The sequence below is a fragment of the Coccinella septempunctata genome, chromosome 9 (assembly GCF_907165205.1).
Source record: "Coccinella septempunctata chromosome 9, icCocSept1.1, whole genome shotgun sequence".
NCBI classification, from domain to species: Eukaryota; Metazoa; Arthropoda; class Insecta; order Coleoptera; family Coccinellidae; genus Coccinella; species Coccinella septempunctata.
The window spans coordinates 512836-526939 of NC_058197.1; the positions used below are offsets into that span (position 1 = coordinate 512836).

A 14104-nucleotide genomic window follows, 5' to 3' on the forward strand; every position below is an offset into this window, starting at 1 on the left:
ATTTTCCGAATTGATTTTCACCTCATTTGGTCTTTTAGTGAAGGTAATGATTGGCACTTCGAATAAGTATGATAAATGCACTTTCGAGTTCTTCACTTATTCCGTTATATTCATTATTGGATCTATGGAAATCTATGGATTGGTCTGGTCTTATTACAATTTGTTATTGAAACATTGATGATATTCATGCACTAGCAAAAGTATTTATCAGTATTTCAGGTCATTTCATTAGAAGGGTAGGACCCCAACATTGGACTGCTAGATCTCCAGATCTGACACCCCGCGATTTCTTTCTTTGTTTTCATTCACACAACTAGTTGTCCAAAGAAAAATAGATTAATTCTGAAGATCAAGTTTTAATATTTAGTTTGAAGATAGCGTAGTTTTTCCATCCATATTTGTGCATTATCAATTTTGAAACATTTTATCATTGTGAATGACTATTTTGAAGACCGAATATGGTATAATTGTTGAACACATTCATTTCATTTCTTTGAAAAAAAAATCAATTAAGAATTTCTATTTTTCATGAAGTGCTCTATTCCTTGAAGGCGTCTGACCAAAACAATTACTTCTAAAACATGATCAACAGGTGGCGCAACCCAAAAATCAATTCATTTTGAGACAATAATAATGCAGATAACAAAAAAGTTTAAATTATGATTAAAAAACTACATACACGTTGTTTTTATGAGTTTGAAGTAAAGCCTCACTGAGCCCGGTCCTGATTTTTGTCGAATTTAAATGCTCTGTTTCAATGAAATTAACAACTCAAGGCTAAATATAAATTTTCAGTCGACTTGATAGAGAATTTCAGGACTTATAGCCGAACGGAAATTCGAGAAATTTCAAAAAACACTGAAGAAACCTATATATAGGGTGCCCCAAAACTATTGAAACAAACGTCACACCACGATAGAGTAGATCAAATACTATCGAATGACACCAACATTAGTTGAGCGAAAATGTACGGTTTCTGAGAAAACCTAACCTAACGTTGCCGATTTTCGAACTATTTTTTCAATCACAAGGCAAATTTGTGATTAAGGATAGCGTTTTTACCCCATATTATCACCCCTGTTTAATCTGAGTATTGAAAATCATGTAGAAAAAACAATTGTTTCAATTAACATCAACTTAGGTCGAGACTTAGGTTATGGTTATGAAATAAAACACCCCTTACCTGGAATCAATGGAAGAGCGGCTTTCCACTGAACAAGGGGTGATTATTTTTAAGATGTTAACTACACAAAATTGAAGGCCCCCTTAAGGGCAAAAATGGTGGATTCGGCCCGTCGCGCGAAGGACAGGTCTTTGATGTTTTTCTATATTTTCTGGGGAGAAAATTTAAATGAAAATCTGTTAAATTTAACGAATAAATCTATTGCAGAAATTTGAATACAAGCACGTATTTGGTCGATAACGACCACAATAAAAATCTCAATTTCTTTCACACATGCAAAGTGCGCAAAGCAATAATCATTAAAATTTCATCGATAAAAATCTTGGATTAAAAAATTCTCTTTTCTCAATTTCACAACAACAATAAAAATATGATCAAAAATCAGATGAATTTTAGAGGAGCTTTCAGGACTCTGGACAAACAAAAATTGGAACCTTCTACCTTTTTCTGCGACCAGCGACCGTCGTTCGCCTGGGGTTGCTGGTGAACTTTTCGATCACCAGACTTTCCTCGCACAGTACGGCGAATTCTTTACACTCAACCGCACTTCCCGCACTTTTCCGTCGTCAACGATTAACGCTATTCGTTTCGACTCTATCCAAAATTCCTAAAATCCTATATCCGATCTATATCACAAATAAAAGCAATTATTACGCCCTGACTGACTTTAACCACGGTACTAAATCTCTTACACTATTCCCCGAATAGCTTGTACCCGTCTCCCTTTTTGAGACCTAACTCCGAAAAAAAAATACTTCTAAATTTCTCGGACTGCCGAACTTACTTTCGGACTTCCAAATCTACTCTATTAGAATCCCGGATTCTACTTCCGTCTTCCCGACGTATATTTTCTTCGACCAACTTCCCACTGACTCCCTTCCCTATTTTGGTTCCTTTTTATCATTCCCCTTCTTAGACCAAAAACCCAAATTTCCTCTCCACCTCTCGTGGGTGTATCCAGAATTATTCTACGACGCGCTAACCTTGCATTTTTCTGAACTAATTGAATTAGCCGGTTAAAACTCAAGAGCCTGCTAATTCTTACAACGCCGAATCAATTATCTTCGAATATTGAATTGATATATAAGCTCTTATGGGCGAGTTATTATCTAAACTAAACCGTTTTCCTTTTAACTTAAAATCAGCCTCAAGTCCGACATGAAACTCTACTTCTTCGATACTTATCTTCTTACTGGAAAAATATCATTCATACGCTTGTCATCGAAACCTTTATTTTCAATTATCTTGAACGTTGAGAGCCCGAGAAAGAATTTCCTAGCCCAATATTCTACCAGCATATATATCTCTTCAATATTCCTATTTATTACAGTTATCGATTAACTACTTAAAATAATTTCAATTAGGGGAGATAAAACAATAATCTTAATTCAATATAATTTAGAATCGATATCCTTCTTCACAAACTGGCCCTGTTATTAAGAAAAATAGTTCGAAAATCGGGAACTTTAGGTGTTTTAATAAAATTCTGATTATTTTGGAAACGGTACGTTTTCGTTGAACTAATGTTGGTGTCAGTCGATAATATTTGGTTTACTCTATCGTGGTGTGACGTTTGATTCACTAGTTTTGGGACACCCTGTATATGGGGTGATTTTGAACTCCGCGCAATGCCCTCAATTCACGGTTTTCATTTGTCTGTTTACTCGTGAAACACCCTGTATACTCCTTGTACTCTGAAAATTTTGAAACAAATGCCTCACCCTCATATGAAAATTCAAATTCTTCTTGTTGTGAGAAACGTTCATCCAGAGACTCTGGTTCATCCCCCCGACCCTGGTTACATTGCCCGTTGAAAATGAAATCGGCATCTGTTTACTGCAAAACACGTGTTAATGCTGATACGAAGGGTTCAAACTTCTCTACCTGATTCGAGCTTTTTAGGAACGAATTGCTCAAGATGAGTTCGAGTAACATTTCGTTTTGCGTGTTATATTGGATAAAATTGAATTTATGCCATGGACGATTCGAGAATTATTGATGTCCAGAATGCTCTAGAATGATGAAAATTTTCAGATTTCATTGAAACTCTTGCGAAAACTGTCTCGTATATTGTCAAGTTTAGATTTTAATTCATTCAGAACTTTGAAGTTCGACAAATAACGATGTAAATAATTCAATATTATATTTGCCTCAAGACTCGAAATTTTTGGAGAAACGATTTATTTAATTATTTGATGACGAATAAATCAATTATGTGTGTTGATATTATATTTTCATTCATTGAAGAATATTTAGAATAATGAAGTTCAACAAATGATACGAACAAGATACTTATTCAATTAACCTCATGATCCGAAACATTTCAGAATTTATTTCGTGTTTAGATAATCCGCTGCATATCGTTGTTCACAATACGACTGTCAATTTAAGACCAATTATAGAACGATTTAATTAATAGATCAATAGCTTTCGAAAATGTTGGTCAGTCTATGACTGACAACTCATTTTGTCAAATGACGGATTTCAGTATCAGACTGCTATATTAGTATGATGAGAGTTCAAAAAAATTTGTATGGACTACAGAATTCAGATGGTTGATATTCCGTGTCGCTAACAGTCAATCACATTTCCTTCAGCGTAGTTGTTGTTTTGAAGAAAAAGTAGTAGATTCTCGCAAAATCCGAAACTCTACATGTATAGCAGTTGTTCAGTTCGGGATTAAAGTTTGTCCTAGATTGATTTTGACATTTCAATTCAGTTCTGTCAGATCAATCTAGGATCATCTTAAATCTCGGCCTAATCCTGAAGTGATCAACCGGGCCTTATAGTAATAGCAACGTAGCATTCATTAAGTCGGTATATTATTGGAATAATACTAATTTTTTATAGTGGAGAATAGTGGATTCTCCTCGGTAGTTATTCACGAAATTCATTTTATTATGTTTTTTTAAGGTGAATCGGCCCGAAATCTTGGATCCCCCCGACCTGCTAGTTTCGTATACTTCTATTACAATAGCATAAAAACTCAAATTTCAACATTTTCACAGAAATTTTTGAATTTAAGGGAGAGACACATTGAAAAAATCGATAGCAATTTACCGCCTAAACTACGAGCTTGCCGAAGTTGAAACTGGTAACAATCTACTCAGTGCTTCTGTAAAAAAAATTAAAACCTGTGAACTCGTCATCGCCTTCCAAAGGCTGTATTTTAGAAGGGCTGTCGATTTGGAAAAAAATTTATAGGAACTACCCCCGCTTATTTTCATTAAGGAATCATCTACCTTAGTTCTTCGCATTTGTTCACAGATATCCTGTATATAGATATATTTTATCTATGTACCTACTTATTTTGGATAGTAGAAGTTTAGTTTCGAAGACCAAAACAAAAATGTCAATTGCACCTGATTTGTTGATTATAAGAATCATTTATTTTGAATAATAAAACAGCATGCGAAAATACTTAAATTAACTTTTGTCTTTCTCCTTTCATCATGCCTCCATCATAGTGTCCGCTGTTCATCATAGCTTTTGGGAATTTACCAACCAATCATCTGTATATCAATCATATGTATCCGAGTATGTATTTATATTATTAACTTCATTTTGTAGATTCATCATGTCTTGACAAAAACATGGTTGCAATTTCAAAATATGTTGACTCGAGGCCTTCTAAAGACTTCAATTTTGTTTAATTTTTCCCTTACATCCTTTATGATCTATAGAAAAATGAAATCTGTTTTGAATAATTCTTCATAAAATCTCACTTGTTTCGATATAATTGGTAATTTTCTTTATGATACATCACTAAAAAATTCAAACCAGAGAGATGGTACAAGTTCTTTAAATTTTCGGGAAAATCCAATATTTAAACATAATCTATAATAAAATAGATGCTTCTGAGCAAAGGATTCCTCAAAATCATTTAGCAATCCGATTCAAGAAAAATATATAGAGCGTTCCATTTGAAATAATACACAATGGTCCAACATTGGGTTCAGCCGACGTTCATTTCTTTTATATTGTAAAATTTATCGCATTTTTTCTCTCGATTCTGAAATAATTTGAATTAATCTGAAAATGTTCGGAATCGCTTATTCTCATTGAATATTCATCACTATCTATTACGGTAGTGCCGATCCTAGCAGGTATGCAGCGCTTGTCCGGCACGCGGTCGCCCAAATAAAAGGGATGGCCTCAGACAGCCACCTTCATTTGTCAGTCAGTGTCAATTATTGAGTATTACTTTCTAACTCCAATTATCCAAATTTTGAATGAGACGACGAAAAATATTAAATGAAACTGAATTTTTCAATCTTGTCAAATCGAATATTCCTTGTTCCCTTTCACCGAAAAAAAGAAAAACAAAAGAATGCTTGCTTCAGAAGAACGTGATGTAAAGATCGAACAAACCACCATCTGAGAGCAATTATCGTTATCGATAGGGACTCGAGATAGGAATGTCTAGGGTTTGTAAAAATTACCAGATTTTGAAATAGAATCGCGTGGTCGTAAAAACAAAAACGGCTAGGGTTCAATTATGATGCTTCCTACAGTTACTGCATGCGTGTACTTAAAAATGTAAATTGCATTTTTATTGTGTAGATTAGATAACATAAAAATCTATAGAGAAGATGTCGGAGGGCAGGGACATCATCATCCAAATGGGAGATTATAGATTCTCATTTACAGGGTGTTTTTAAAGTTTGAGTGGAGTGGAAATTAAAACAACTCTATCTCCTGAACGGAATCGCCTATTCATCCGAAATTTGGAATGGAGATAGTTTCCATGAGGTTCCAGAAAACTGCAATCAATATCATTCTATTTGCAGGACAGTAAATTTGGACAGTCGTTGTCGTTAAAATTTCGCGAAATCACCCAATGAATTTCATGATTTCTCGATATCTGCGTAAACTATAAAATTTATTTATTCAATTTCTTGATAGTGACAATAAGTTTTTTCTCGTGTTGATATTTAACATTCTATTCTTCTCATACCGAAATGAATTTTGAATCTTTACGAATTTAATCAATTAAATATACATTATTGATTGTTTATTCCAATTTTCATTTGATGAATACAAAAAAAAATCAAAGGTGCGGTGCGTTCTATAAAATAACATCAAATAAAATCATCTCTGCAACCAAAGATGTAGGAACAATTAATTCTTTAATGCAATTCATTAAGATATAAAATTCACTTCATCATGGGATGAAAACGATCACTTTATATTTTATTTTTACCAATTAAATTACTTAAAAATAAATAATTGTTGAAGAACCATCCTCGAGTTACTCTTCAGAAAACTGATCTAAGTAGTCGATCAAATGAAAACTAAAATTAACATTCAATAGTGATTCAATTGATTAAATCCATAAAAATTCAAAATTCACTTCGTTATGAGATCAATAGGATGTTGAATATCGACACGATAGAAAAAATTATTGTCGCTATCAAGACGAAAAATCTGTTTCTGAAACCTCATAGAAGCTATCTTCATATCAAATTTCGGATGAATATCTCCGTTCAGGAGATAGAGTGGTTTCAATTTCCATTTAAATTTGAAAAACACCCTGTAAATCAGAATCTAGAACTCTTAGATACTACATGTGGGGGTTCTTCGTAATCCTCGAGGTGTTCTCTATCTCACATTAAAATGTTTTTCATCTTATCTGGGACACCGTATATATGTAAAAAAAAGTATATTTTTTGTCTTTGGAGCGGGCGGAGCGGCACATAAGGAATTCGGCACGCCTTAGGATCGGCCTGTACTTCTGAATATTCTTTTCCAAAAAGTATTCTCCTTTCTCTGAACAGCTCATTTTTTTATATGCAATGTAACATTTCTGATTATTCGTTATTCTAATAGGAAGTATTATCTATATAAATAATTTTCATAGAAAGAATCAATATTATTATGGTTTTATTTCAGGTAGGTAATGAATTATTTCGCCAAATTCAGAATTATAGAGATATATTGAATTGATGTGACTGATACTGGATGAAGATCCACAATTGAACTCAAAATAGATAATACGATTTGACAAAATTAGTTTTGAACCACGACACAATAACATCTTCAGGTGGGTGAAGGTAAGCTCAGTTTACCCAGTAGTGGAATTAATAGTATTCCAAATCTTGCTTATGACCATGAAGGTCTTTCGACTAGGTTCGGCCTTCCAAGTGAAGATTCTTCTGTTCTTCAGTTGTTTGAGGAACCCTCATGTTGGGGAATCATCTCCCATAGATATATCAGTGGTTATTCATTAGAAAATAGGAAAAAGAAATTCAAAAATTTCTCACACTTCATTGAAAATTCGTCAATATTTCCTATCAGTGGTTATCAAACCGGCCGAAACAAGGCAACATTTGGCCCGATAAAATCATGCAGAAACCAGAGACGGAATAGCTTGAAATATCTCCAATTGTACAAATTCGTGATTCGTGTTGGCGTAGATTCAGGGTTTTTAGCCCAATATGTATTTTAACAAGTGTTTGAAACAATGAATAATTTTTCTCCTGTTGTGTTATCTTGCAGGTAGTTGTACATTCTTAACAAAAACCTATCTGGTATCATCCATTTAAGCCGTTTCCCTACATAGAGCATTACGCTCTTGTGAGTGATACACTTTTTGTAGTGCTATCGATGTTGATATAAATGAATATCGAAAGTTCGAGCTGAAAGAAAGTTCTTCATAGTATATATAGATATATTTTACCTCTAGGTGTACCTAGAAAAGCTCCTTCCTGTTATTCTATGTTCTAAGAACATTACTGATTTATTCGTTATTCTAATGAGTGGTATTATCTATATAGATCATTTTCATAGAAAGAATCACTATTATGTACGAGATTCAAATCGATTTGTTTTCAAGTAAGTAATTAAATCGCCAAATTCAGAATTATGGTGTTAGCTTGAGATGAAAGAAGTTCAACGGATGCATAGATACACACGATGAAATGTATACAGTCATAATCCCATTCGAGAGAGCTAAGATTGGTTTTCTTTCACGTGATTCTTTCCCCTACAAAAGAATGCGATAACAATTGTTGAGATATGCCGCCTGGATTGCAATTATGGAGGAGATAGCGCGCTGCGCCTCTATTTACTTAATTCCTCCGTATACTGATATTCCGCCTGTCTACATCTGCTTGTACGGTACAACGTTGCCATTTTCGGAGGTGCTAACCAGCAAAGAGTCCCGCAGAGCAATTCTTCTATATACAGCTCGGCACACTAGCGCCAGTGATATACACTCGAACTAAAAGATTGTTCAGTACATAAACGGGGTGCGTTGTGACCTCAAAACGATTTTTTGATATGTTGATCCCTGAAGCCTCCTGAATCTAACAAGCTAAAAAACAAGGCAAAACGATGTCACCTCCGAAATCGGAGGTGACATCGATATATATGAGGTGAGAGCGTTAAACGAGTTACTATTTTGGAGGTGGTATTAACACTTTATAACTATATATATATATATATATATATATATATATATATATATATATATATATATATATATATATATATATATATATATATATATATATATATATATATATATATATATATATGGTAAATTTTCCAAATCGACAGCCATATATGGAATATATATATTCCATACAATTGTATGGAATATCGAGGCCCATCATCAACCTCTTGGAGCATCTGATGAAGACATGGCGCACGCAGCTGGTAGTGAACACCAAACAAGAGAATTATAAGACCGCCGTAATCAGAATCAGGAGAGGTATTTTCCAGGGGGATACTTTGAGTCCCCTTTGGTTCTGTTTAGCACTGAACCCCCTGAGTAGACTACTAAAAAACCAGATATACGGGTACATTTTACAGAAGGCGAGGAATATAAAAATTAACCACCAGTTCTATGTAGATGACCTGAAGCTCTATGCTGCAAACGAAGAGCAGCTCAAGAAACAACTGAGAATAGTGGCAGCGTTCTCAAAGGACATTGGAATGGAGCTCGGAATAGACAAATGCGCCGTGGTTCATGTTAAGAGAGGCCGGGTACAAGAGGGCACAGGCTTATCTGTGATGGAAGACCTCACGATCCCGCAACTGGGAAGACAAGAATCCTATAAGTATCTCGGAGTGCAACAGGCTCTGGACATTAAAACCACAGAAATGAAGAATACTTACAAAGAAAGGTTCCTCAACAGACTCAAGAAGGTACTCCAGAGTAGGTTGAACTCGAAGGCGATGTTTGAGGCGGTGAACATATGGGCGATACCTTGTATTGCTTATTCTTTTGGTGTGATCAAGTGGTCCAACTCAGAGCTGAAAGAAATTGACAAAAGAGCAAGGGCATTACTTACCAAGCAGGGAATCCACCATCCCCACGCGTCCATGAACAGGTTGTATGTCCCAAGGCATGAAGGGGGGAGAGGGCTGCAGAACCTAGAAATAGTGCACGACAGAACAGTCCGCAGTATGAGAGAGTACTTCCAAAAAAAGAACTCACCGTTCCATCGAGCTGTATGTCAAGAAGATAACAACCTGAGTCCTCTGAATTTGGCAGGCCACTTAGAACCAGCGGGACTAACCGCCGAAATGCTTATACAGGAGTGGCATAGTAAAGCACTGCACGGAAGATACCCTGGATGCCTGAAAAATAATCAAGTTAAGAAAAAAGAGTCGCTTACTTACCTTACAGCCGGATACCTGTTTCCTGAAACAGAGGGAAGATTAATAGCTATACAGGATCAAGTTGTCCCAACCAGATCATATATTAAGAACATCACCGGACGGAACATACCAACAGACAAGTGCAGAAAATGTTCCCAAGTTACCGAGTCGATTCAACACGTTACATCATCGTGCTCTGTACTGGCCCCAGTGGACTACATGCAGCGCCACAACGCGATGGCAAAAGTATATCATCAGGCCATTGCCAAAAAATACGGACTCATAACTAAGACAGTGAAGCCCTTCGAATACTGCCCTAACAACATCCTGGAAAATGAAGGATATAAATTGTATTGGGATAACTTCATTACAACCGACAGACCCATACAACACAACAGGCCCGATATTCTGCTGTTCAAAAAGAAAGAGCGAACAATAGAGATCCTGGACGTCGCTATACCGGCTGATGACAATATCCAAAAAGCGTTCGTCGAAAAGCTGACGAAATACCATGACCTGGCGTTTGAGATGAAAACCATGTACGGCCTAAAATCAACATCCATAGTGCCCTTAGTCATGTCCACGAATGGACTGGTGGAGACACACCTGGTGGACAATACCCTGAATCTAGGATTGGACGAAGAGCTGGTGAGTACAGCTCAAAAGGAGGTCATTCTAGCGAATACTAAAATAGTGAGGAAGTTCTTAACGTCCGTTTGAGTAGCCTTGGTAGAAGGTTCTGCCCGGCTCCTCAATGGCCTACCCAGCTTGGTGATAGATAAAAAAAAACAAAAAAAAAAAAAATAATTATTAAAGAGGTTTCCGATACAAATTCGAATCAAAATTCGCCATCTATTTAGGAACAACCTGTAACTTTTTTCTCTTACATATTAGGGTGGTAAAATCTAAAACATGGTTTAAGTAACAGTTCCTGAAAATTTCATCTTTTTGGCTTGAAGGGAAAAGAAATAGCTGAAAATTCAAGACGATAAACAGTTTTTTGTGAATAACTCAGAAAATATCCACTTAAGGGCAAGGGTGGGATGCATACACTAACATTATTTTTTAACGTAGATTCAATATCTGCCATAAAAAAATGGGGTTCTAATTTGAAAAAATTGAATTTTCACGATTTTGTCATCCCTAACTTTGAAAGCGATTTTTTCACCCCCCATATCATGAATCGCGATTTCGATTTTTAAAGTGGATACATCAATCTTACATCTTGAAAAATCCCAAAAATCAAAATTTTCCACCCAAAAACCACGAAGTTATTCTTGTTTCAGCGGAGCTCTATTTTCGATTTTTTTTCGAATTTTCCCGATCAGAGAGAATTTTAAAACCAAAACTGAAAAATGTTACATCAAAATAACTTGAAATTTTCTAAGGAACTTATTTCTGCAATAAAAAAATGGTGTTCTAATTTGAAAAACGGAAGTTGACGTCATTTCCGGAAAAACCGGAGGTGCTCATGCCTTGAAAATATTTTAGATTTCATCAGCATCGTGAAATACTTATAAGCGCTGAATTTCATGAAAATACGTTCAGTAGTTTCCCGTATAAATATGGGTGAGGTTCCTCGTGAAAGACCCTGTATACATCAAGAACCGCTTTAATCTTCAAGTTCTGTTCGAGACTCGGGAGTCATCTTCGATCCCAAACTAATTTTTGATCTCCATGTCGAATCTGTTGTTAATTTGTCCTCCAGAATGTTAGGGTATATAACTAGGAAATGTAGTGCATTCGTAACTGTCACACCGATTAAGGTCTTTTTCAGTGCATTTGTGCTGAGCAGACTAAACTTTGCAAGTGTCGTGTGGAATCCTAGGCAAAAAAATAACATCAATCGCCTTGACAGATTCAAAACAGATTAATAAGATTTCTTGCTTTCAAAAAGAAATTCGTCATACCTGATGGAGACTATGTTTTGGCGCGCGAGCATTTCGGAATGCTATCATTGTCGATCATACGTATGGTCTCCGAGGCACTGTTTGAATTTAAGATCTTGAACAATAAACTTCAGAGTCCAGATATTCTTGGTGGCTTGTGCTTCAATGTTCCCCAGAGGTCTCTCAGAGTCTGTGAGCTTTTTATGGTACCCTTTAGGTACACATACACGGCTCAGCACTCGCCTCTATGTCGGATATCTCGGACCAGCAACATGTTTAGTCATTAAGTTGATTATTTATTTATGTCTCTGGAACCGGTCCGAAAGATTTTAAGAAAGAATTGTACGTAGTTGCCATGTTTGGGGCATTCTGGGTTTCTCGCTTTTTTTTCTTTTTTTGGTTTTTTTTTTGTTGATTTTTGTCAGTTGTACTCATGATCATTAGTTAAGTTAGTAATCTTGTATCGAATTGATCTATGTACTTATAATCTCTGTAATTTTATTCGTTCTATCTGAGGATACATTAGTGGGTTTTTGTACCTGTTTGTATCCCCTTGTGAATAAATAAATAAATAAATAAATAAATGTACCAGCTTTACAACAACTTTGAGAGAGAAAAGTGTACAGTACATGGCCATCGGTTTGAACATTGTTTTACCACCCGAATTGAGAAAAGTTGCCAGCTTGGTGAATTTAAAGAGGAGGTTGCATGATCTGGTATTGAAATGTGAGCCCTATAATTTAGAGGAATTTAGAGTGTATTGCAGGAATCAATAATTTATGAATTTTGTTTGGATTTTATTTGTTCCAGTTCCTACTATTACTACTACTACTTATCTAGTTTTGCCTTTCCATGAACAACTTACCAATAGAATCAAAGCATTGCTACCTAGAAAAAATTCAAAATTGCGATTAAAAATGTCAAACCTCTGAGAAAAATATATACAAAATTGAAAGATAAACTTGAGAACAATAATAGATCTAACGTTTTATACAAAATTGATTGTTCAAATTGTGATCAATGTTATATCGGCCAAACTACAACAAAATTAAAACAAAGGTTGCTCTACATAAAAGTAATATCAGGATTTGGACTTGTAGTTCTTCATATTGTAACTGCGGGTGTCAGAGAAATTTGTTTCTTGAAGGCATATGACTGCTGGCTTATGTTCTTTCTGTGATAGTGTGGAAGAATATTCATTGAAATTCAATGTTATAAAAGAAATAGTAACTTGGTTATCATCCATTGTATTAGAATTAGGAAAGAAAGAATATATTGGGAGTGTTGGACACTGTTTATTATCTATTGTTCACTGTGTAACAATGCCGACGTTTCGAAACAAATCGTTTCTTTTTCAAGGCTGTAAATAAATACAAAAATTATACTATAAGACACACAATATGACATAACATGAAAATAAATTACCTAGTTACGAGAACAATATTGTACGCTTTTTAAAAACATTAGGATTCAACAAAGAAATCAAAATCTCCTGGAGAGCAGACATACAATCCCATCACTTTATCCGTTTCTATATTTATGATAATGACATCAACATAAGGTTACAAAATATTGATCAGGAATGGTCTTAACACTATTGACGAGGCCAGCCATTACTTATTACTTTCTAAGTATATTATTATAGATCATGCTTAGGTGTTGCACATCTTCTCTATGATTGACGGTATAATTTCTTTTTATGTGTATCATCTCGCTTATATTACGTCTATAACCAACCTCTTCTCTATCAAGAATTTTTACATCTTCAAAATTAAATTTATGGCCCGTAGTCATTTGATGTAAAGTTAAAGCAGTTTTGTTAAAATTTGCCATATTTTCACTATCATATTTATGTTGTTTCATCCTATCGCGTAAATACTGTTTTGTTTGGCCAATGTAACACTTGTTACAATTAGCACAGGGTATCTTATATACTACTCCTGATTCTAAATTATAAGGTGTTTTAAATTTCAAATTTGTGAAAAATCTCTTTGTGGTGAATAAGTTGTAAAAGGCACACTTGACATTCAACTCCTTAAATATTTTATTTATTCTGTGAGAAAGACCAGGTAAGTACGGAAACCTAAAGTAGGAAGAAATAGACGAGTTAGAAGGAACATTAACTATATGATTTCGGTTGGACGTGTGTTTATTTATTATTCTTTTGACTAAGTATGTAGGATAGTTATTCTGCTTCAAAATATTTTCAACTTTATCTAAGTTCTTCCTATGAAACTTTTTGTTGCTCAGTTTTAAAGCTCTTTTAATTAAATTCTCCATTATATTAGTTTTTTGTTGCATGCTATGACTGCTGCAAAAATTTATGTATCTGTTAGTGCTTATTGCTTTAGTGTACCAGTCAGTAATAATACTAGAGTTTTCTCTAATTATCAACAAATCCAAAAAAGGCAAACTGTTATCTTTC

General features: G+C 34.8%; 1 protein-coding gene across 1 annotated transcript; it reads left to right on the forward strand.

Moving 5' to 3' along the window:
- Positions 1-8749: 8749 nt before the first annotated feature.
- LOC123320564 lies at positions 8750-10510 on the forward strand. The gene has a single exon (XM_044907913.1). The coding sequence runs from the start codon at positions 8750-8752 to the stop codon at positions 10508-10510; it is 1761 nt and encodes a 586-aa protein (XP_044763848.1).
- The last annotated feature ends 3594 nt before the right edge of the window (positions 10511-14104 follow it).